General features: G+C 39.5%; 1 protein-coding gene across 3 annotated transcripts in view; it reads right to left on the bottom strand.

Annotated features, from left to right (window-relative positions):
• Positions 1–3174: 3174 nt before the first annotated feature.
• The window catches only part of camsap2a (calmodulin regulated spectrin-associated protein family, member 2a), a 176099-nt gene continuing 156416 nt past the window's right edge, over positions 3175–22857 (bottom strand). For all 3 annotated transcript variants that reach the window (XM_063063903.1, XM_063063904.1, XM_063063905.1), the window contains 7 exons: positions 20170–22351; positions 17023–17156; positions 15412–15629; positions 12978–13050; positions 10482–10597; positions 8523–8641; positions 3175–7770 (listed from right to left, as the gene is read on the bottom strand). In XM_063063903.1, the coding sequence (XP_062919973.1) occupies positions 7468–7770; positions 8523–8641; positions 10482–10597; positions 12978–13050; positions 15412–15629; positions 17023–17156; positions 20170–22351 (3145 nt within the window). In that variant the 3' untranslated portion in view covers positions 3175–7467. The remainder of the gene's footprint in view (positions 7771–8522; positions 8642–10481; positions 10598–12977; positions 13051–15411; positions 15630–17022; positions 17157–20169; positions 22352–22857) is intronic.

Raw genomic sequence — 22857 nt, 5'->3', positions numbered from 1 at the left:
TGATGGTTAATTAAGTTGTCCCTTCACCTTCCTGCCTCCATCCAAATCTTCCCAGAAAATAGAAAATCAGATTTGGCATTGGGAATTTTCACAGACTCCATCCAACCTAATGCATTTCATTTTTAATAACTATGCATGGACAAACAAAAAACAAATTCTAGCTTAGTAAATGTGGGAAGTGGAAGGTTTGGATACTGAATGATATAACATCATCCATAGCAAAGAAAAAGCAGATTTCCCAGATGTTTTGTGATCAGTTCCAAAACAGTCACCTTTAATTATATCCACTGATAGTATGACTTTTAAAAAATAAATTTATATTAAAAAGAGAATCAATGCCACACATTATTTCAAATTCAGCTAAGAAGCCAAATGTACAAAATTTGATTTTTCCCTTGTTGCCCCCATTCTTTTTCTTGTCGTCCTTGGGAAACAAATTCTTGGAAAACAATACATCGTAAAACTTACCATTAAAAGATAAAAGTGAATTTCTGAAGAAACCTCTCCAGTTGAAAAATGTAACTGCATTTTAAATAGGTTGTACAGGATAGCAACACTAAAAATTGTTTGCATGCATGTCAATTTAAACCTGTCCTAATCACAACTGATAATGACTCCCATTTTCAGGCAAAGATTGGTAGCAGATAAATTACCAGCTTTTAACGAGAACCTGCAGATGAAAACTGCAGCAAAAGAAACCATCACTACAAACATGCCGGAAATGGAAAGCGGCAGTAAATTGGAAATGCACAGTCAAGCACAAATGTAATCTCAGCATTACAAACTGCTGCTCTAATCATGTTCAACACAAATTAAAAGTCTCACATATTCTCTCTCTAAGAACCTCCTAATTGTGCTGATACGGCTCCCAATTAAAAACGATCACTTTTAGTAACTATTTATTCCCTTTCCTTAAAACCTGACATCTAGTCTCCCAACTTGTTCCCTCACTGAGTGGGCCAATCTTACTTTAATTCAAAAACTCAAAGTTTATTATTTTTTTAAGATACTAGAGCAACTAATTCAAACTTTTAATATTCATTTTCCTGGTTAACAACATTTTTTTTAGATGATTGATTTACTGATTTGGTTGTGAAAATGGACTACTGCAGGATAATGGGCATTTGGATACTTAGGAAATAAAAGGGTAACACGTAGAATATAGGCAATTTAAAATTAAACAAAAACAGCAGCAAGGAAAATAATGGCAAATGGAAAAGAAGAAAGACTCCTAAAGTTTATTTTTAAATAGTTTAACACTGTACATTTTAATATAACATCTCCAAAGACCTTTTAGTAAGATGTACAAATACATAATTAGAAAAGAAACAAATCTGGAAAATTGATGGATAGAGACAGAATTCAACGTAACTGAAATTGCCAGGATTTGCTGGCACTGAAAACTTTAAAAATGTAACAGAAACCATTTTACTAATCTAACTAGCCAAATGGTCATGAACTACACCATAGAACAAAGTTTAGAATTTCATTATACCAGTGCCATTTCAGCAATTACTTCTGTTGCTAGGTTTAAAATTATTGTCTGCTGTAACTATATACATAGCAAACTTTCATAAACTACTGTGCAACAAGAAAGATTTGCTCAAGTTATTTATGGAAAAACCTAACATGTCTGACAGAAAGGAAGTCAAAAGGAGCAGGAGAAAGAAAGCAAATGCTTGAAGGCAAAAGCTAAGATCAAGCAAGCCATGAAAATGTAAACCTGTCAGAACAGCACTCCATGGCTCCATAGACTGCTAAAAAGATATGAAGCTATTCAAGAAATAGATGTCGGTAAAATCTTTCCATCGTCATGGGCAGCAATACTGGTATATATAAGTGAGCAGATAGACTCAAGAAAGGGTTTGTGGCACAGAAATAACTTGTCATACCAGGAAAAAAATATTATAGGAGAATGTAGTGAGTTTCCATGGAAGTGTGATCAAATCATAGCCTCTTCATGCAGGGTGCATGAAATTTCATATAAGATCTGTTAGTGATATTTTGAAATCAACTGAAGCAAGACACATCATTTCCAATTTTTAGATTCCAAATACATTAGACTGAAAACAAAGTGAAACCTTGGATTGAACACAGAAATGCAAGGGGGACGAGGCAAAGAATGTCTACATTATGGACAGGGGCAAAGATGGCTACCAGTTGATAACACATAGGGAGAGATATAATTAGTTTATCGCATAGGTGAGACTCATAATACATGGCAAGGAGATTGAAGGAAGGGGGAAATAGAATAGCAGCATGTTTGTCAAAAGGGATGATGAGTGTTGTTGTCATAAATGAAACAAACCAAGACCTCGGATGGACAGTACTGTGCAAAAGTCTTCGGCACATATTATATATATGTATCTAGGGTGTTTAAGACTTTTGTTATGTCATGTATTACATTGTACTGCTGCAAAAAAAAATTGATTTTGTGCCATTTGTGAGTGATGATAAACCTGATTCTGATTGGGTCTCTATTGTTGACTGAAACAGGGAAGGGGGACAGGGAAAGGGGAATCATGTTTGGTAAAGGTGCTGAGGAAGAGGATTTCTTGGAATGTATGTGGGATGGTTTTTTGAACCAACATGTCGAGGAACCAACTAGAGAGCAGGCTATTCTGGACTGGGTTTTGAGCAATGAGGAAGGGTTAATTAGCGATCTTGTCGTGAGAGGCCCCTTGGGTAAGAGTGACCATAATATGGTGGAATTCTTCATTAAGATGGAGAGTGACATAGTTAATTCAGAAACAAAGGTTCTGAACTTAAAGAGGGGTAACTTTGAAGGTATGAGACATGAATTAGCTAAGATAGACTGGCAAATGACACTTAAAGGATTGACGGTGGATATGCAATGGCAAGCATTTAAAGGTTGCATGGATGAACTACAACAATTGTTCATCCCAGTTTGGCAAAAGAATAAATCAAGGAAGGTAGTGCACCCGTGGCTGACAAGAGAAATTAGGGATAGTATCAATTCCAAAGAAGAAGCATACAAATTAGCCAGAGAAAGTGGCTCACCTGAGGACTGGGAGAAATTCAGAGTTCAGCAGAGGAGGGCAAAGGGCTTAACTAGGAAGGGGAAAAAAGATTATGAGAGAACACTGGCAGGGAACATAAAAACGGACTGTAAAAGCTTTTATAGATATGTAAAAAGGAAAAGACTGGTAAAGACAAATGTAGGTCCCCTGCAGACAGAAACAGGTGAATTGATTATGGGGAGCAAGGACATGGCAGACCAATTGAATAATTACTTTGGTTCTGGCTTCACTAAGGAGGACATAAATAATCTTCCAGAAATAGTAAGGGACAGAGGGTCCAGTGAGATGGAGGAACTGAGTGAAATACATGTTAGTAGGGAAGTGGTGTTAGGTAAATTGAAGGGATTGAAGGCAGATAAATCCCCAGGGCCAGATGGTCTGCATCCTAGAGTGCTTAAGGAAGTAGCCCAAGAAATAGTGGATGCATTAGTGATAATTTTTCAAAACTCGTTAGATTCTGGGCTAGTTCCTGAGGATTGGAGGGTGGCTAATGTAACCCCACTTTTTAAAAAAGGAGAGAGAAACCGGGGAATTATAGACCGGTTAGCCTAACGTCGGTGGTAGGGAAACTGCTGGAGTCAGTTATCAAGGATGTGATAACAGCACATTTGGAAAGCGGTGAAATGATCGGACAAAGTCAGCATGGATTTGTGAAAGGAAAATCATGTCTGACGAATCTCACAGAATTTTTTGAGGATGTAACTAATAGAGTGGATAGGGGAGAACCAGCGGATGTGGTATATTTGGATTTTCAAAAGGCTTTTGACAAGGTCCCACACAGGAGATTAGTGTGCAAACTTAAAGCACACGGTATTGGGGGTAAGGTATTGGTGTGGGCGGAGAATTGATTAGCAGACAGGAAGCAAAGAGTGGGAATAAACGGGACCTTTTCAGAATGGCAGGCAGTGACTAGTGGGGTACCGCAAGGCTCAGTGCTGGGACCCCAGTTGTTTACAATATATATTAATGACTTGGATGAGGGAATTGAATGCAGCATCTCCAAGTTTGCGGATGACACGAAGCTGGGTGGCAGTGTTAGCAGTGAGGAGGATGCTAAGAGGATGCAGGGTGACTTGGATAGGTTGGGTGAGTGGGCAAATTCATGGCAGATGCAATTTAATGTGGATAAATGTGAAGTTATCCACTTTGGTGGCAAAAATAGGAAAACAGATTATTATCTGAATGGTGGCCGATTAGGAAAAGGGGAGGTGCGACGAGACCTGGGTGTCATTATACACCAGTCATTGAAAGTGGGCATGCAGGTACAGCAGGCGGTGAAAAAGGCGAATGGCATGCTGACATTTATAGCGAGAGGATTCGAGTACAGGAGCAGGGAGGTACTACTGCAGTTGTACAAGGCCTTGGTGAGACCACACCTGGAGTATTGTGTGCAGTTTTGGTCCCCTAATCTGAGGAAAGACATCCTTGCCATAGAGGGAGTACAAAGAAGGTTCACCAGATTGATTCCTGGGATGGCAGGACTTTCATATGAAGAAAGACTGGATGAACTGGGCTTGTACTCGTTGGAATTTAGAAGATTGAATGGGGATCTGATTGAAACGTATAAGATCCTAAAGGGATTGGACAGGCTAGATGCAGGAAGATTGTTCCCGATGTTGGGGAAGTCCAGAACAAGGGGCCACCGTTTGAGGATAGAGGGGAAGCCTTTTAGGACCGAGATTAGGAAAAACTTCTTCACACAGAGAGTGGTGAATCTGTGGAATTCTCTGCCACAGGAAACAGTTGAGGCCAGTTCATTGGCTATATTTAAGAGGGAGTTAGATATGGCCCTTGTGGCTACGGGGGTCAGGGGGTATGGAGGGAAGGCTGGGGCGGGGTTCTGAGTTGGATGATCAGCCATGATCATAATAAATGGCGGTGCAGGCTCAAAGGGCCGAATGGCCTACTCCTGCACCTATTTTCTATGTTTTCTATGTTTCTATGTTTGGGAAAAGGAGAAGGATGATGGGAGAGAGCAGAAAGCACCAGAGAGACGTTCTGTAATTGTCAATAAACCAATTGTTTGGAATCAAATGACCTTGTCTGGTGTGTCTGCACCCATGCCACACCTCACCCTTGGCACTCCTTATTTTCCACCTATCCCACACCCCTCCCTCTGCACTCCACCTTCACCATTCCCAACATCCCTTACTCCCACCAGATTTACAAACTTGCTCTCTGCTCCACTCTGACTAATACAAAAGGCACCCTATATATGTGCCTAAAACTTTTGAAAAATATTGTAAATAAAACACAGCATGAGGAATCAAAAGGCATTCATCAAGCTGGACCGAGATACAGACATGAAATAAAATGGTCAGGATAACCCAGTCATGGGGAATGTGGCAAGAATTCTGAAGCTGTTGACAGTAAAATATAAAAAACCTTTAAACGTCTTATAAGCAATTACTCTGCATTATTAAATTTTTAAAAATTAAGAACAGTGTTTATACAACTGGTCAAATTTTAGAAACACTTAGTATGTTGAAAAAGTTGTTCCACTAAAAGAATTATACTAAATAGAAATTAACAAGTTCTGTTAGCAGGGAAATTAGGGTATAGAGAAAAAAATCATATGGCTGAAGAAAATGCAGTGAGAATTTTCTTTGGCTGGGGATGTGGGCATGAGAGTATTCGTGTGCAATTGACTCATCAGACAAAAGAAAAATATTTTGCTTTTTCTGGAATGATGCTGAGGCGTATTGTGCAAAAGAAACAAGATTATAGATTAATACTCCACAATATTCTAGAGCAGCCCATTTTAGAAGTTACAACAGCTGAGCAATTTGGAATGGCATGTGAAAAATCAATAAATTTTCCATTTGCGGGAAATTTAAATCTGATATAAAAATCAGTAACTACCAGGAAATTCAACAGTTCTGATGGTATTTTTATGGGAAGAGAAAACTGAATCAGTGTTTCAGGTCAAAGTGTTTTTGACAAACAGCTGTGGATCTTCAATGTTTCCTTCTCACAAATGTAGTCTGATCTAGTGTATTTCCAGCATTTTCTGTTTTTACCTTGGAATGGCATATGGCTCGTCACCATCGTGCATAGTCTCCGGTTTCAGTGGCGCACAAAAATACTTTGATTAATCGTAACATGCTGTTACTTTCCAACAAATTAAAATTAGCTGGAATATTCTAAAAACCAATACATGCAATTTACAAATGGAATGAATTCTGAAAAGATGGGAATGTAAATTGTGCTTCTCCAGCTGTGAGTTTTTTTACCACTCAAAAAAGACACAAGGATCAATAGTCTAACTACTTTTCTAACTATGTAATTAAAACAATTAAAAAGTCTACTTCCTTTACCATTTTCATTACTTTTTCCCCCAAGTCAACTTATTTTGACACACTGTCTAATGCCACTACAACTGATCTGATGTTAGATTTTAGCCTCTACATCTATTCATTACTGACAGTACAACAACAATTATTAGCCATTCTGGATGTACAGGGTACACTGTGGCTGTTAAAATCAAGTAAAAACGCAGAATCAGCAAGCAAACACCATTCCTCATGAGACAACTGGTTTGCATATCCATAGCAGAAGCACTGGGATTGCCAGCACAGGTTTTAAGGATTCTTCCCATATCTTTAAAGAACTGGAGTGGAAATTTGTCCTACATCACAATATAGAAGTGTATGCATGTTGTACTCCACTTGAAGAAATTCAGTTCCACTGAAATCATTGGAGCCAAATGTGAGTACACATGAATTTATTGCCTTCAAGAGAGGACAAATTTCTACTTTGTCATGTTAGTGATGCTGTACTTCTAACACTGAAAACCTAAGAATTTTTTGGGTTACCTTGTAATACTGTTATAAAACCTGCTTCAAACATATATTCTGGATCAGTGCCAGGCCAGTAGCTTTGTATTTAAGTAAATCAATGCAATATAGCACTCTTTTGCACAAATCAGCTAACATCAGCACCTTTATGCAGATGTGGCTAATACTGAAGAACAACAAATATTAACGACTGAATGATATAAAAGACCTACCCTTTAAAACAGGAGCCAAATTGTATGACAGTTGTAAAAACATAAAAAATGTGAACAGGGCAAAAAAGTGTTACTGACTAGTTTAAATATGTATCATTCAGATTAACGATTCTCCAGTGTACCAAACGAGTTATGGTAGTGATGTTACAAATTGTCAATTTGCATGATCAAGCTAAAAAAAAATTACAATGAATCATTTTACCTCTACTTGTAACAATGATGTCCTTCTAAGACCCCTAACCTATACATTCCAGTTGTGCACATTAAAAGCAGAGTTTGGTGTCCAGTTTCAACTGTATGTACTAATTTATAAACATAAGGAATGCTCTGGGCAACTAAAAAACCCCTTGTCCTCAGGAAGTTACAATGAAGTGCAATTGCTTAATGCCATTACTACTTTCATGATGGCTGTCCTCACTAGGACCTAGGAGTGAGCTTTTTGGGAGTGTTGGGTCTCTTATGCTGCCACAGATGGCCGTGGATGATTATTGCGTCCACACAGGCAGATAATGATTTGGCAGGAATGCGACTAAACTGCTTGCGATCTGAGTTGTATTTGTAGAGTCCCTCAATCATTTTCCTTCCAATGTTTTTGGGTCCTATTCCTGCCAACTTAGTGATTTCTTCAGTTTCAGGATTGTAGGTATAGAGTGATCGGAATTGGCAACTGGCGTCCCGGAAAAGGATCAGAAAGTTATTTGCTTCAGAATTTTCCATTTCCTAAAAATACAAAAATATAGCCATAAGAATACATTTTTGAAAGAACCTTTGAATATATTGTATTACAAAAATATTGATCAATTTTTTCTACAAACACAGTGAGGCAAGGTCACACAACAATGCTCTTTGTACGAAGAGGAACCTGTCTGCACATTAAACTAAATATATGCCTTAGCTAAAATGGCGCAGGAGTTGCACTTGAAGATTTTCAATTCAAAGATCAGACTGTATACATAAAAAAACAGACTGTTGAAATTTGGAAAAGGCAAATCATGGGAAATAGCTAAACGTAGCAATATATAGTGTGCTCCACCCACTGCGTTTTTCACACTGTGGTGATTTGCAGTAAAATGAATAAGCTTTTTCCATGACCAAAGAAGATACAATTTGAGTGTGATACACTACTTCAGTTCAGCTAGGAAATATGAATGTAAATAGCAATGTGGCACTTGAACTGAGGGGCTTGTGAGGCCATTTCAGAGAGTAGTTAAGAATCAAGCCCATTGTTGAGAACATACTAGCCTGTTCCCTATTGGAACAGTTCTTTTTAAATGATAATTGAGTATTTGATGGCCATCATAATTGATATTAGTTTAATTTTTCCATTTCAAAAATTATTAATATAAAACTCAGTAGAATTTGAACTCAAGTCCATAAATTGCTAGTCCAGTAAGTTAACTATGATATTATTGCATCTAGGAGTTTGAGCTATTAAAATATATAAAATTAGGAATTTGAAATTCCAATCTTACCGCAAGTATTTTGTTCTTCTGATTTTCATTGACTTTCCCAGCTAAACAGCAGTGGGAGATTGCATTATGAATTATATGTTTGTTAGATTTTGCACTGGGTTCTTTGTATAATCTTGGTCCTGTAAAAGTAAACAAGACAAATTAATGTACCGAAAGAACAAATCAAATGTCTCCTTACGTTAAGTCAAAAGGTTAATTTAGTACTGTATGAGGATAAAAGGAAGAAATTCTGCATCTTAAACATAGCTTCTTGTTTTAATTATCCAATGACCACATTCTAAGCAGAAAAATATAATTTGCATAAAAAGAATGTTCATTTGTAGTTATGTCAATCCTGAAAGCAGAGTACTTAAATGAAATATAATGCCTTAATTCCAAAAAAAACTTCGATACATTCCGATCACAAACAAGAGAATATCTGCAGATGCTGGAAATTCAAGCAACACACACAAAATGCTGAAGGAACTTGGCCCGAAACGTTGACTGTTTACTCTTTTCCAGAGATGCTGCCTGGCCTGCTGAGTTCCTCCGGCATTTTGTGTGTGTTGCTTGGATACATTCCAAGTTCAGACTGATGTGCACCCTGGAGGAGAATTTGTGTGTGGTAACACCTCATGAAGTATGCTGCTCTTGTTCTTACCGATATTACAGGGAGTAACTGGGAGCAGGTGGCTAAGAAGCCATGAGTTACTAAAGTCCATTTTTCAGACCATTTGTTCTGCAGTTATGTTGTGCTGGATGCGAAATGAATACATTGTTAAAGTTGATGATGGCCATCTGTCCAACTGGCTACTTTTTTAAAAATCTCAGATGTAATTAAGTTTGCATTTTTCCAACTAATCTGGTCAAAGAAACTCATTTCTATTTTGTCAATAATGGTAAAGATTTGGAAGCCAGCTAGTCAACCACTGGCTGGAGAATACACAACTTCTGCACTGCTCAAGGCCACAATTTTCTCTCCAGTTAATACTTCTGATCTTCAACTATCCCATTCCCCCAAACTACACCCCCAGGATAAGCAAGATTGGGGATTTTGGCAATGCTAGTTGAATGAAAAGAGGAAATGCTTAAGCTTTTGTTCGAAAAGGAATATGATCATCACTTAGCAAATATATGGAAATGAACAATGGTCGATCAAGAAGGAATATTCTCACATCTGACATCACTGAAGCCATTGAAGAAAAGTGCAATAACAGAGCAGCATGATACCAACTAGCAAATCTGCCTTGAATTCAAAGGCAGTCACTTATTACTCTTCCTTCTTTTTGAGAATTCATACCGTTTGGACCAAGGCCATCATGAGAACTGGTCATGATTGGCGCTGTTGAAATTCAAACTAAGTCTACGTTTTGATCATTAGCAAGTTGAGCTCCACCGGACGTTCATGAACATTATTTGTCATATTGCTAATGAAAATAGTAGATTGATGAGTTGTAATTGGCCAGATTGAATTTGTTCTTCTGTGGACAGATCATAGACAGATAACATTGCACACTGATACTTAACTATATCAAAAGGTCGGTTGCACATGTATCTGGTTCTGGATTACCATTAGCAGCATATTGTTAGAGATGATACTAGTTTAAGTATTCAGTGCACTGATCTCTTTTTTTGTCAGCTCTGTGGTTGAAGTCCGGCTAAAAGCATGGAGGGAATCTCAAAGGTGTTGGAGATGCTTAATCCACTCTGCATTTCTAGTTGAAGACAAGGGAGAATGAAGCATCTACAATTTTTGCACCATGATTTCAGAATAGGGATGTTCTTTACTTATTTAACTGTACAGTACAATATATGACTACATTTGTCTGGAGAGCTAGTGCTTGATCAGCTGAGTCAAACATCCTACTCTGGGCTACTTATTCTGTGTGATTCTTTGCAAACTCACCTTGACAACCTTTTCACATGTTGAATGACTGAAAGTAAAAGGCTGCAATGGGAAAACATTACCAAGCTCTATACCTGTGTACTCTGTTGCAGAAGCAACTGATGAAGTTGTTGAGTCATTCTCCCAGTCTTTTTCACCATTCCGATTGGCAGAGCAAGCTGGAGACATAAATCCATCAACTGATTCTGTTCTGGATATTTAAATTAGGAAAAGAATTGTTTTCAATCAATACAGCATACATTTTTACCACCAATGCAACACATTGCAAATAGCAGATGACTTATTTTAGTGAAAAAGTAATCAAGCGTGTTGAAATTTTATTATTCTTTATTCCTTTCAGTATCATAATACATTGAGTCTATGATACAATGATAATCAAGCATAGTGCATAATGAAATAAATTTTACACAATCGTTTAGATCAGTGGTCCCCGGGCCGCAAAGCATGTGCTACCGGGCCGTGAGGAAACGATATGATTTGGTGATATAAGTCAGCTGCACCTTTCCTCATTCCCTGTCACGCACCGTTGAGCTTGAACGCACACGAGGTCATTAACCGCGCGTCGTCCATGTCAGCGTGGGAAGAAGATCAACTCCTTGAGCTTGCAAATGACAGTGGGCTGAAAAGTATGTTTGACATAACATCTCTGCCGGCATTCTGGATCAAAGTCAAGGCTAAGTATCCTGAGATAGCCACGAAAGCACTGAAAACGTTGCTGCCATTTCCGACATATCTCTGCAATGAATGTCACGAAAATTAAATTGCAGAATAGACTGAACATAAGGAATCCCCTTTGAGTATCGTTGGCTCCCATCACCCCTTGATGGGACCGTCTCGTTGCAGGGAAACAAGCCCAGGGCTCCCACTGATTCAGTGATATTGGTGTGTTGCAATGATTTTATATGTTCATACGGGGAAAATATGCACTGTGTGTTTAATATCCAAACGTTACTTAAAATGTTATGATGCTATTGACTTATAAGTGACTTATCACTATAGTCATGTGAGGAAAATATGCGCTGTGCGTTTAATATTAAATTCGTTAAGATAAACCCTTTTAGAAAGGGAATTGAGTGTATTAGCCACTTATAAGTGACTTATAGTTCTTATCACCTATATTCCGGTACAGAATCGTCAAAAACGACTTGTAGAAAAAAAGATCGGCACGTACAACACGCATGCGCACTGGTGCCCGTGCAAGGCTTCATGGGCATGGTACTCTTCTTGGGGTAAACACAACGTATTTGACGGTTACTCTTGTCCGTTGGCAACCCTACCATCCCCCCACCCCCGGGGCAGCAAGAATACTGTCAGTAATAAACCGGTCCGCACTGCAAAAAAGGTTGGGGACCCCTGGGTTTAGATTGCCTTAGGACGAGTTGCAAAACATTGAGACAATCTATATTGTCTTTTTCTACAGACCATTCTATGCCTTTAAGTGTTTAACTTATCAGAATTCAGCACTCCAAATGTCATTAATAAAAATTATTTGCCCTTAAAGATAGTCAGGCAATTATATTGTTTACTTGAATAATGATAAGGTAACAAGGGAATGTTTGGAAGCAGATGACTAACTACACCTTTGAAAATATTGCATGTATTTATCCAAGTTGCTTCACCAGGTAGAACATAGAACATTACAGCACCATACGGGCCTTTTGGCCCATGATGTTCTGCCGACCTTTTAAGCTATTGCAAGCTCAATCAGACCCTTTCCTCCCACATAGCCCTCAATTTTTCTTTCATCCATTTGCCCATCTAAGAGTCTCCTAAATGTTCCTAATATATCTGCTTCTACCATCAGCCATGGAAGTGCATGTCATGCACTTACCATTATGTAAAAAGCCTACTTCAGATGTTCCTCTCCCTCTTCCCCTCAAATCACTTTAAAATTATGCCCCCTCATATTAACTATTGCTGCCCTAGGAAAAGTCACGAGCTATCCACACTATCTATGCCTCTTACCATCATGCACAACTTATCTAGTCACCCTTCATCTTCCTTTGCTCCCTTCATCTTCCTTTGCCCTAGCTCGCTCAACGTACCCTCATAAGACATGCTCTAATCCAGACAGCATCTTGGTAAGTCTCCTCTGCAAACTCTCTAAAGCTTCCACATCCTTCCAATAAGGACACCAGAACTGAACACAGCACTCCACAACTGATTACCTGTTCCAAGATTTTAAGATACTTTCCATACTTCATGATTGAAGTGTTTTCTAGTAGTAATTTAGCTGTCTTTTTTGTGACAGCATATTCTTCATTTCTTCAGACAATTTTTGTCACAAGTTCACTTTAGAGATTAGGTTAATATTTTAATGTAATGTTTTAAATAGTAACAATGTAATACCTGATCAAATAAATCTATTTTTAGTGATGTTAGCATTGTGAAAGAGTCCTAAGAACCCTTACAAGAGCCTCAATCAAACAAAATTAAATACCAAGCCACAAGTGGGCAAATTAGGACATGCGACCCATTTTCTCAGAGCTACTAAAATCTGTTCCCCAAATATGAAAGCAAGTAATTGTCTTAATGCTAAAGAATTAAGTGCCTAGTATGACTATTCTTACCTGGGAGATTTTTTTCCTGAATGTACACTGTCAGCGTCTGTTGTGTTCAGTGATGCCAAAGACAGGCAGGACACTAGAAAAGAGTGAGCACATGAGTCAACACGAATATAAAACAGCTAAGCAGCAAATTTAATGTTTACTTCTTTAAAGTACTATTCACTTGTTTCTGTAAAAGAGCATTGTCTGAGGGGCAGGGTGTAAGGAAAAACTTAATGTGGTTTCTCCTTGTTATATGCTAAAATAAAATGAAAGACTGTAAGACAAAACAGTGTTAGCTTGGAGTGGGATTGAGAAAGTACAAGAGAACCAGTCCAAAGCGATGTTTTGAGAAAGTTAAGGGAGTACAAGTCTATAGCCATAACAGTGGAAAATGGTGAAAAACATGCTTTTTCACGGGAAGGTGAGGTCATTGTGCAGGTGCAGGTACCAAATGCATGAAAAAGTACCAGTGTGAGGGGTTTTGAAGGGGCATAAAGGGCAGCTTCTTGGTGCAAGGGTGAAGAGACTTTTCTCCTAGGCTAGGTCATGGCTGATGGCTAATAACAGTGCGTCAAGAGTCAGAGTATGTTGAGTCAGTTAGACAGAGACAGAGACAGAGAGTGAGAGAGACAGACAGAGAAAGAAAGAAAAAAAACAGGCTGTGTGTGAGCAACATTCACAACACGCTGGGGGAACTCAGCAGGTCGGGCAGCATCCGTGGAAAAGATTGGTCGACATTTCGGGCTGGAACCCTTCATCAGGACTGTAGAGGGAAGGGGCAGAGGCCCTATAAAGAAGGTGGGGGGAGGATGGGAAGGAGAAGGCTGGTAGGTTCCAGGTGAAAAACCAGTAAGGGGAAAGATAAAGGGGTGGGGGAGGGGAGGCAGGGAGGTGATAGGCAGGAAAGGTGAAGAAAGAATAGGGGAAAACACAATGGGTAGTAGAAGGAGACGGAACCATGAGGGAGGTGGTAGGCACCTGGGGGAGGTGGCAGAGTGAAATAGGGATAGGGGAAAGGAGGGGGAGGGAATTACCGGAAGTTGGAGAATTCTGTGTTCATACCAAGGGGCTGGAGACTACCTAGACGGTATATGAGGTGTTGTTCCTCCAACCTGAGTTTAGCCTCATCATGGCAGTAGAGGAGGCCATGTATGAAAATATCTGAATGGGAATGGGAAGCAGAGTTGAAGTGGGTGGCTACCGGGAGATCCTGTCTGTTTTGGCGGTCGGAGCAGAGGTGCTCGACGAAGCGGTCCCCCAATCTGCATCGGGTTTCACCGATGTAGAGGAGGCCGCACCGGGAGCACTGGATGCAATAGATGACCCCAACAGACTCACAAGTGAAATGTTGCCTCACCTGGAAGGACTGTTTGGGGCCCTGAGTGCTACACCTGTCCCTACACCTCCTCTCTTGCCACCATTCAGGGCCCCAAACAGTCCTTCGTCGAGCACCTCCGCTCCTCTACTGCCACGATGAGGCTAAGCTCAGGTTGGAGGAGCAACTCCTCATATACCATCTAGGTAGTCTCCAGCCCCTTGGTGTGAACATAGAATTCTCCAACTTCCGGTAATTCCCTCCCCCTCCCTTCCCCCATCCCTATGTCACTCTGTCCCCTCCCCCAGCTGCCTATCACCTCCCTCATGGTTCCGCCTCCTTCTACTACCCATTGTGTTTTCCCCTATTCTTTCTTCACCTTTCCTGCCTATCACCTCCCTGCCTCCCCTCCCCCACCCCTTTATCTTTCCCCTTACTGGTTTTTCACCTGGAACCTACCAGCCTTCTCCTTCCCACCCTCCCCCCACCTTCTTTATAGGGCCTCTGCCCCTTCCCTCTACAGTCCTGATGAAAGGTTCCGGCCCGAAACGTTGACCAATCTTTTCTACGGATGCTGTCCGACCTGCTGAGTTCCCCCAGCGTGTTGTGAGTGTTGCTTTGACCCCAGCATCTGCAGATTATTTTGTGTTTAGGCTGTGTGTGAGGTTGTCAGATCCATGGCCCCTTCCAGATCAGCTCTCTTAGTGAATGATAAGTATTATTTTGATTTCTGTACTGCTACTACTGTAGACATTTGTTTTTTTCTTCCTGAATTAAATTTGTGCTAATTCTAACAAATTGTTTTCTTGTGGTCTTGAACTTTGTTTGCGAATACCTAAAGCTGAACCAGGAAAGAACATATAACGAGTTTTAACGTAATTTTCATTTTCACAGGGATGGGGTTAGAGAGAGGGTGGGAGACAGTGAGAATTTGAAAGCAAAACCCATCATCACACCCACCTTTTCACTCCAGGACACTAATGGGTCTTCTGCTGATGTATGGCCTTTTTTGCATGACCTGTTATCTTTCTACATTGGCAGTTGCACTCAATGACATTAATAAACTCTAAAAATGACTTACGAGTAATTGACTCCATCTCCAACAGAAGAAGGTCCTTAAAAATGAAAGCTATTAGTTACCTGCTGATGACCTAACAGGTGTTCGTGGACTTGATGGATCCTCTCGAAAAGATCTCGGCCGAGCTTTCTTCAGTTTCAGACTAGTAGGACGAGGTTTTATCACATTATCCATGTCCTTCATCAGTTTCAACTGCTTTTTCCTTAGATATTCTTGTTTGATGAATTCTCTGCGTGACCTTTCGTCTTCCTTCCTTTGTCGTTCTTCTTCAGCTTTGAGTCTGTGGAATGTTCAAGATATAAAACACTCACATTTGTCAGCATTCTCTTCACAACCTTAAACTTCAAAGTGCTTCACAGTCGATGACATACTTCTGAATTGAGGCAACTCATCAAACAAGGAACCACAGCAGCCAATACAGATGCAGCAAATCAGCAATATTTAGAGTGAGCATTTAAAAAATGTATTTTCTGAACACTCCAATGAAACTGCCATCGGATATTATACCCAAGAAATAAGATTAAACTTTCTTTTAATATTTCACACCAAAGATGCTATTTCCAGAAGTACACCAATCTTTTACTACTCAAAAGAAGATCAGCTTTGACCCTGGATGACGTGAAGAGCGCCCGGAGGACTATTACCATTGAGGTGACGTAAACACCACAGTCAGTTGTTAAAGGTGGGTCAAGATTTCATGAAATGGTCTGCTGCTGCCTAGTTCTTCCATTGCATTCAATACATTTGAATCATAGAAACAAAAGCTATGACATTGTGGAAATTAGATCCACTAGATCAGAGCTGCAATGGACATAATTAATGTAATCATTGTTACAAACACAGCCCATCATACAGTTAAATCAGTTGGTAGCAGAGTAATTAACCTGCTAATGGATCCAAAAGAAATAATGCCCTTGAATTTCTTTAAAATTTTTTTTATCAGTTTGTATTGTTCGCAGGATTCTACAAATTTGAATGACTTCTACAGTTTTATAGGTTAATAAGCAATTCCTCTAATTTATTTTCAGCATTTCTCTCAGGCAAGAAATTATTGTATTATTATGAAATAATGCAGTGATTTTTTGCCCAGGAGAAACTAGCAACTAGCACAGTGCTATTGCAGCACGGGCATCGGAGTTTGGAGTTAAATTCCGACGCTGTCCATAAGGAGTTAGTACATTCTCCCAGTGAATGTGTGGGTTTTCTCTGGGTGCTCCAGTTTCCTCCTACAGTCCAAAGACAGACTGGTTAGTAGCTTAATTGGTCATTACAAATTGTCCTGTGATTAGGCTAGGATTAAATAGGTGGGTTGCTGTGCAACACAGCTCATTGCACTGATAAAGACTGTTTCGCGCTGTATCTCTAAATAAATAAATATTCGATTATCAAGCCTGACATTAAGGGAGATATTAGTGTGACAGGGGGTTGACGGATGTGGAGCCAACAATGACTGGCCAAATGTGGCCTCAGTGATATAGTAACTCATGGCTTGGGAAGACCTAAAGGACACACACACACATACACTCACACATAACAGTACTTACTTGTCTCCAAAATAAAATTAACATAATCACATTCTACTATTGTTCTGCAAATCAAACACAGTGATAAAACATTTACATTTACATCTATTTTATTAATATTTACATGTTAAATCTATGACTATGCAATACCTCGCTTCCTCCTTCTTCTCTTCCATCTCTGCTTCTAACTGCTGCTGTCTGATCTGTTTTTCCTTCTCCCTCCTCATACGTTTCTCCAAGAGTGCGGCTCGTTTCATTGCAATTTCCTCAGCTTTCTGATCATCCTTCAAAAAGAGTGTTTCGTGAGGAATTCATGATATTTAGTTTCCATTTCACTTAAACAGATGAAGTTCATACTATTTGATTGTGGAAGAAACAGGTTTACCAGAACACAGTATGGGTATCACACAAAAACATAAGGTACCTCAACCTCTAATGGTAAATGTCATCTTTTCATGATAAATCTCAACTTTTACACAATGGTTCAAGAAGACGGGTTGAGAATTGAAAGTGTGGGGATTAATGCCACAACTACTTAAACCAGCTCAACTGAGAAGATTCAACACCATCATACCCACAGCACTACTCAGCAAGCTCCAAACCCCAGGTCTCTGTACTATTCTCTGCAACTGGATCCTTGAAAACAGTCATTGTGGATCAGTAGTAACATCTCCTCGTCATAGAATCAACTCTAGTGCACCTCACGGATACGTGCTTAGCCTACTGCTCTAGTCTCTCTACACCCATGTCTGTGTGGCTAGGCATAGCTTAAACACCATTATAAATTTGACAACAGAATTATTGTTGGCAGAATTTCAGATGGTGATGAGGAGCAGTACTGTAGTGAGATGATCAGTTAGTTGAGTGAAGTCAAAACAAAACCTTGTACTTGTCAAGAGTAAGACCAAGGAAATGATTGAGGACTTCAGGAAGGGGAAGTCAATGGAACACACAACAGTCCTCACGGAGGGATCAGCAAGAAAGGGTGAACCGTGTCAAGTTCCTGAGTATAACCTAGAGGTTAGCACAACACTTTACAGTACCAGCGACCAATATTCATTTGCTGCTATTGTCTGTAAAGAGTTTACACGTTCTCCCCATGACTGCAAGGGTTTCCTCTGGGTGCTCCGGTTTCCTTCCACAGTCCAAAGACGCACCAGTTGGTAGGTGAATTGGTCATTATAAATTGTCTCATGATTAGGCTAGGTTAAATCAGGTATTGCTGGGTGGTGTAGCTCGAAGGGCTCGAAGGGTCTTCTCTACGCTGTATATCAATAAGAATAAACAAAAAATGAAGATCTATCCTGGGCCCAACATATTGATACAATTACAAGAAGGAATGACAATATTTCAATTGGAATTTGAAGGGATTTGGTATGGCACCAAAGACTCTTGTAAACTGCTATCTCTGTACTGAGGAGAGCATTCTAACTGGTTGCAGCTCAAGAGTGGTATGGAGGGGCCAATGCACAGAATCAGGAAAAAGCTGCAGAACATTGCAAGCTCAGCCAGGTCCATAATGGGCACTAGCCTTGCCGGCATTGAGGACATCAAAAGGCAATGCCTCATAAGGATGTCATCCATTATTAAGGATCCCCATCACCCAGGACATGCCCTCTTCTCATTGCTACCATCAAGGAGGTGGTACAGGAGCTTGAAGAAGTGCACTCAATGTTTTAGGAAAAGCTCCTTTCCCGTCCACCATCAGATTTCTGACTGGACAATGTATCCATGTACACTACCTCACTATTTTCTTTTCTTTGTGCTCGCTCTTAGCACTACTATTTAATTTAATTTATATATACTTCTGATTGTAATTTGTAAATTATTATTTCTTGCACTGTACTACTGCTGCAAAACAACAAATTTCACGACATATGCTAGTGATATTAAACCGGATTCTGAAGATCATTTTGCTATTAAGGATTAGATTTGGTAATGAATTAATAGATATCATGACTTCTGATCACGTCTGTAAATTATGATGATTTCCATGTTTATTGAGGATAATGTTACTTTCTATTTTTATATATTTCAAACTAGCATGGTAACAATGCCTTGAGGGAATCTTTGCCATAATCCTGATTCTTCAACTATTGCGACCAAAATGTGGGCAAAGGACTGGTAAATTAAAATTCTTCGCTCAATACAAGCAAACAATCAAAGGTGCCCACTCCCAATCAAGTTATTCACCCTGGTCATTTTTTTTTTGTGATTTGGTGATAGGTGGATCTACTCCATTCAAGTAAACTGTTAATGAAACTAGAGCAGCTTTGCAATTGCACTCTATAAAAATGGTATTGAGAACATTTCAAAAACATGTTTTTGTTTTACATTTTAATCTTGAACAGTGACTGCTGCTTCTAATCAGAAAAGACAGTTGTTAATTTACAGTTATTTGAAAAGATTACTCAAAAGCACATAATTGTTCATCCTCAGTAAGTGATCGCTGGAATATTGGATCATAAAAAGGCAGACCATCTAATTTGTATTTGTTTATGATTGTTCAACTAACCATACATTAACAGAACAATCATTTCAATAGGTAACTGGTTTTAAAGAAACATACAAGATAAATGCAAGATAGGAGATGGGAATGGAATTGGTTGTTCAGAACGTAGGGGGGTTGAAATGTTTCTTTACCAGATTTTAAAAAATAATAATAAGTAATTAATTGGAGAAATCCCTAATTGTGCACTTAAGTTTATCAGCTTGGGCAAAAGTCTTTTTTTTCCATCTTGGATTCTGAAACTCCTCATCAATTCCAACAGACGTTGTAAAGGGCTAAATGAAGATAATGAACTTATGCATTTGAACTCAAGGCTCTTATTGATTTGAGTACTCCTTCGCTTTTCAAGATCAGCACAAATAATGTAGGTATTGACCAAACAAAAAATTAAACAGGATGTGGATGATGTGAGGGAGCATTAAGTAGAAAACGATTAAGTAGAAAATTGGGAAGAATATTCCCTATGAGATTTTCAACAGCATGTGGAATTGAATTGAGATTTTACAGATGAAAGCAGCCCCAAAAATAGACAATATTTAATGAAATTATGACAGCCAATGTCTGCAAAAAACAAGTAATTGTAACTGAAATTACAAAACCAATACATTGGACTGCTATTCATGCAAAACACCACAGCAACTTCAGACATAAGTTGACCTTTGATTAAAGAAGTTGCTGTTGGAGTTGTATCAGTGTCAAAAACATGTGGAAAACTATCAATCCTCATCTGCTGGTTAATATTAATTCATACGATTTAATCTAAATAAGCAAAATTATTTGTCACTTACTTTAAAGAAGAATCCACAACACAATTTCTGTTCCTCACAGTGTTCCTTTTCAGCATCGCCATTATTTGCTTCATCTGCTTCTGCTTCTTCCTCTGACAGCTTCAGTTCAGAAAGGGAAACTTCAATTAAGCTTGCCTTTACTGTCCGGTCAACAGGATGTTTTCTTTTGGTTGGAGAGTCTTTAAGAGATTCAGAATTTTCTTTTGGCACTATGGGCACTTGTGAAGTTTCCGGTTCTACAGGCTGCTCATAATCCTCTTTCTCTGCTTTTAAAAGCTTTTCATTTGCCGCTTCACCTTCCTCTTTCTGTGGCACTGCCACCTCATTAGTTGATTTTTCACATGCTGCTTTTGAAGAGTCCTCAGGTTCTTCATCGCCTAGGAAAATGAATGACCTAGTCTGGGTTTGGCTGAGGGCAAACTTCCTGAGATGAGGAAGACGGTCAACAGAACAGGGGGGTGTGAGTACACGATTTAATGCTGTTACCTTTAACTCATTTGGCCTTGTTTTTGAGTTCTTAACGTGAGAGTATGAAGACCTTCTATGAACAGTTTGAGGAGATCGCTGAGTAGAACGAGGCGATTCACCAGAAGAGGAAAGAGAAGGAGATTGTGACCCAGTTGACCGCGAAGAAGACCGAAGCTCTCTTACATGCTTTTGTGGCGATGATGATTGAGGAGGAGGAGGAGGAGAAATTACCCATGCTTGTTGTTGTTGCTGTTGTTCTCTCATCTGCATTATTAATTCCTGCTGGTTTGCCAAGCGTTGCATCTCTTGTTGTAGGGCATGCAAAGCTGTATTCATTTTCTCAATTAGTCTGTTATATTCCACAATGTCAACATCACCCAATGCTTCTTCTGTGGGGCTATTTAAATTCCAGCCAACTTGCTTTCCTGACCCAGCTGTAAAAGTTGAAGACTGAACACCCTCTCTTTGACCATTTGCAGAGTTGCCCATCATTCTAATTGCTTCAGGTTTTAAATAGTCTTTCTCCTCACTGGACCCAGATCTGTCTTCCTGTTCACCAACAGGTTCTTCTTTCACTGTAGAAATGTCATCACCCTTCTTTCTTACTACATTCAAAAAAGCTGTCCTACCCATTTTTTGCCTTTGTCTTGTGAAAACAGCTTCAACCTTCTTCTTTTGAGCTTCAATGGCTCGACGTTTCTCCTCAAGTTTCATTTTAAGTTGAATCATTTCAGATGCCAGCAGCTGAGCAGGATCTCTGGTTAGCTTGTTGGGACTTATCTCAGGTATCTGGCAATTGGAAACCACACCTGGTGTGCAGAGCTCTGAACTCTCTGGAGTGGTCTTTTGGGAACTACTGCTGCTCAACCTGGCATCCGGAATGTTCAACTTCCTAAATTTTTGTTCGGCAAAACTGGTCATTTTAACAGCAGAACCAGGAGAAATGCTACTTTCAGCTTGTATAGCTAAGCAGTTTGAACCTGAAATTAAAATGTTAGGATCATCACTCTTGAAATCAGAGTCATGAAGTTTGGAAGTATCCTCCATGTCTGAATCCATACTAACTGTGTAATCTCTCAAGGAAAAGTCTTCATCAATCGTTTCCTGAATATCCTCAGATGGAACATGGATCCCTGTGTCCGCCTCAGTATTATCAGTCAAGGGACTTGTAGCACCCTTCACCTCTGTAATAGAATCTAAGCTGCAGGTTTGATTCATTTTGGATTTCACAGAAATATCATTAGCATTTTGAACATGTAGCAAAAAACCATCAGCTAGTTGCTCATTTTCAAGTTCTAGATAAGGCTTGTCTACATCATGAATTATTTGTAGAGCCTCTTCAATACTAGGTGGCCCATTGTGATTACCATAGTCTCTGACATCAAAGCAGTTTTCCTTTGGTCCATTTGATACTGCATCCCGCATGAATCGTCTTTGCAGAGTGTCCATTGCTGAGCCAGGCCCCTTGGCTGAGCCTTTAGTTGGCTTCTCGTGATTGTGATTAGACAGATGAGTTTCTTCTGTTACATTACTCTGTCCATTTATTGGCTGCACAGATTCATTTCTAACTGAATGTTTGGGAGTGTTGTTAATGTTTGACATTAGACTGTCATTACTAATTGATCTAATGATCGTCAGGTTATTTTTGGTGGAAGAATCAATGTCGTTGTCTGTATCAAAGGAGATATTGAATGACACTGCTTGGGGAAAAGATCTGTTGAAGGAAGAAGGCCTTATATTAGATACTCTTATTTTAAGAAATTGATCATATAACAATACAGTCTAAGCCCTAATCCAAGATCAATCCAACCCTTCCCTCCCACATAGTGCTCCATTTTTCTTTCATCCAGTTGCCTGAGAGCCTCCTAAATGTCCCTACTGTATCTGCCTCTACCACCACCCTCGCAGCATATTCATGCACCTATCACTTTCTGTGGAAAAAAATATCTGCCTCTGACATCCCCCCAAACTTTCCTCCCAACACCTTAAAGTTAAGTAGCTATTTCCATCCTGGGAAAATATATCTGGCTGTCCACTCAATCTATGCCTCCTGTCATCTTGATCATCAAGTCAACTCTCATTCTCTTTCTCTCCAAAGAGAAAAGCCCTTGCTCAGTCAACCTATCCTTATAAGATATGCTCTCTAATCCAGGTTTCATCCTGGCAAGTCTCCTCTCCACACTTTCTAAAGTTTCCAGATTTTTCATATAATGAGGAGAC

The sequence above is a fragment of the Mobula hypostoma genome, chromosome 12 (genome assembly GCF_963921235.1).
Source record: "Mobula hypostoma chromosome 12, sMobHyp1.1, whole genome shotgun sequence".
Lineage (NCBI taxonomy): Eukaryota > Metazoa > Chordata > Chondrichthyes > Myliobatiformes > Myliobatidae > Mobula > Mobula hypostoma.
This window is presented reverse-complemented; position numbering and strand designations above follow the sequence as displayed.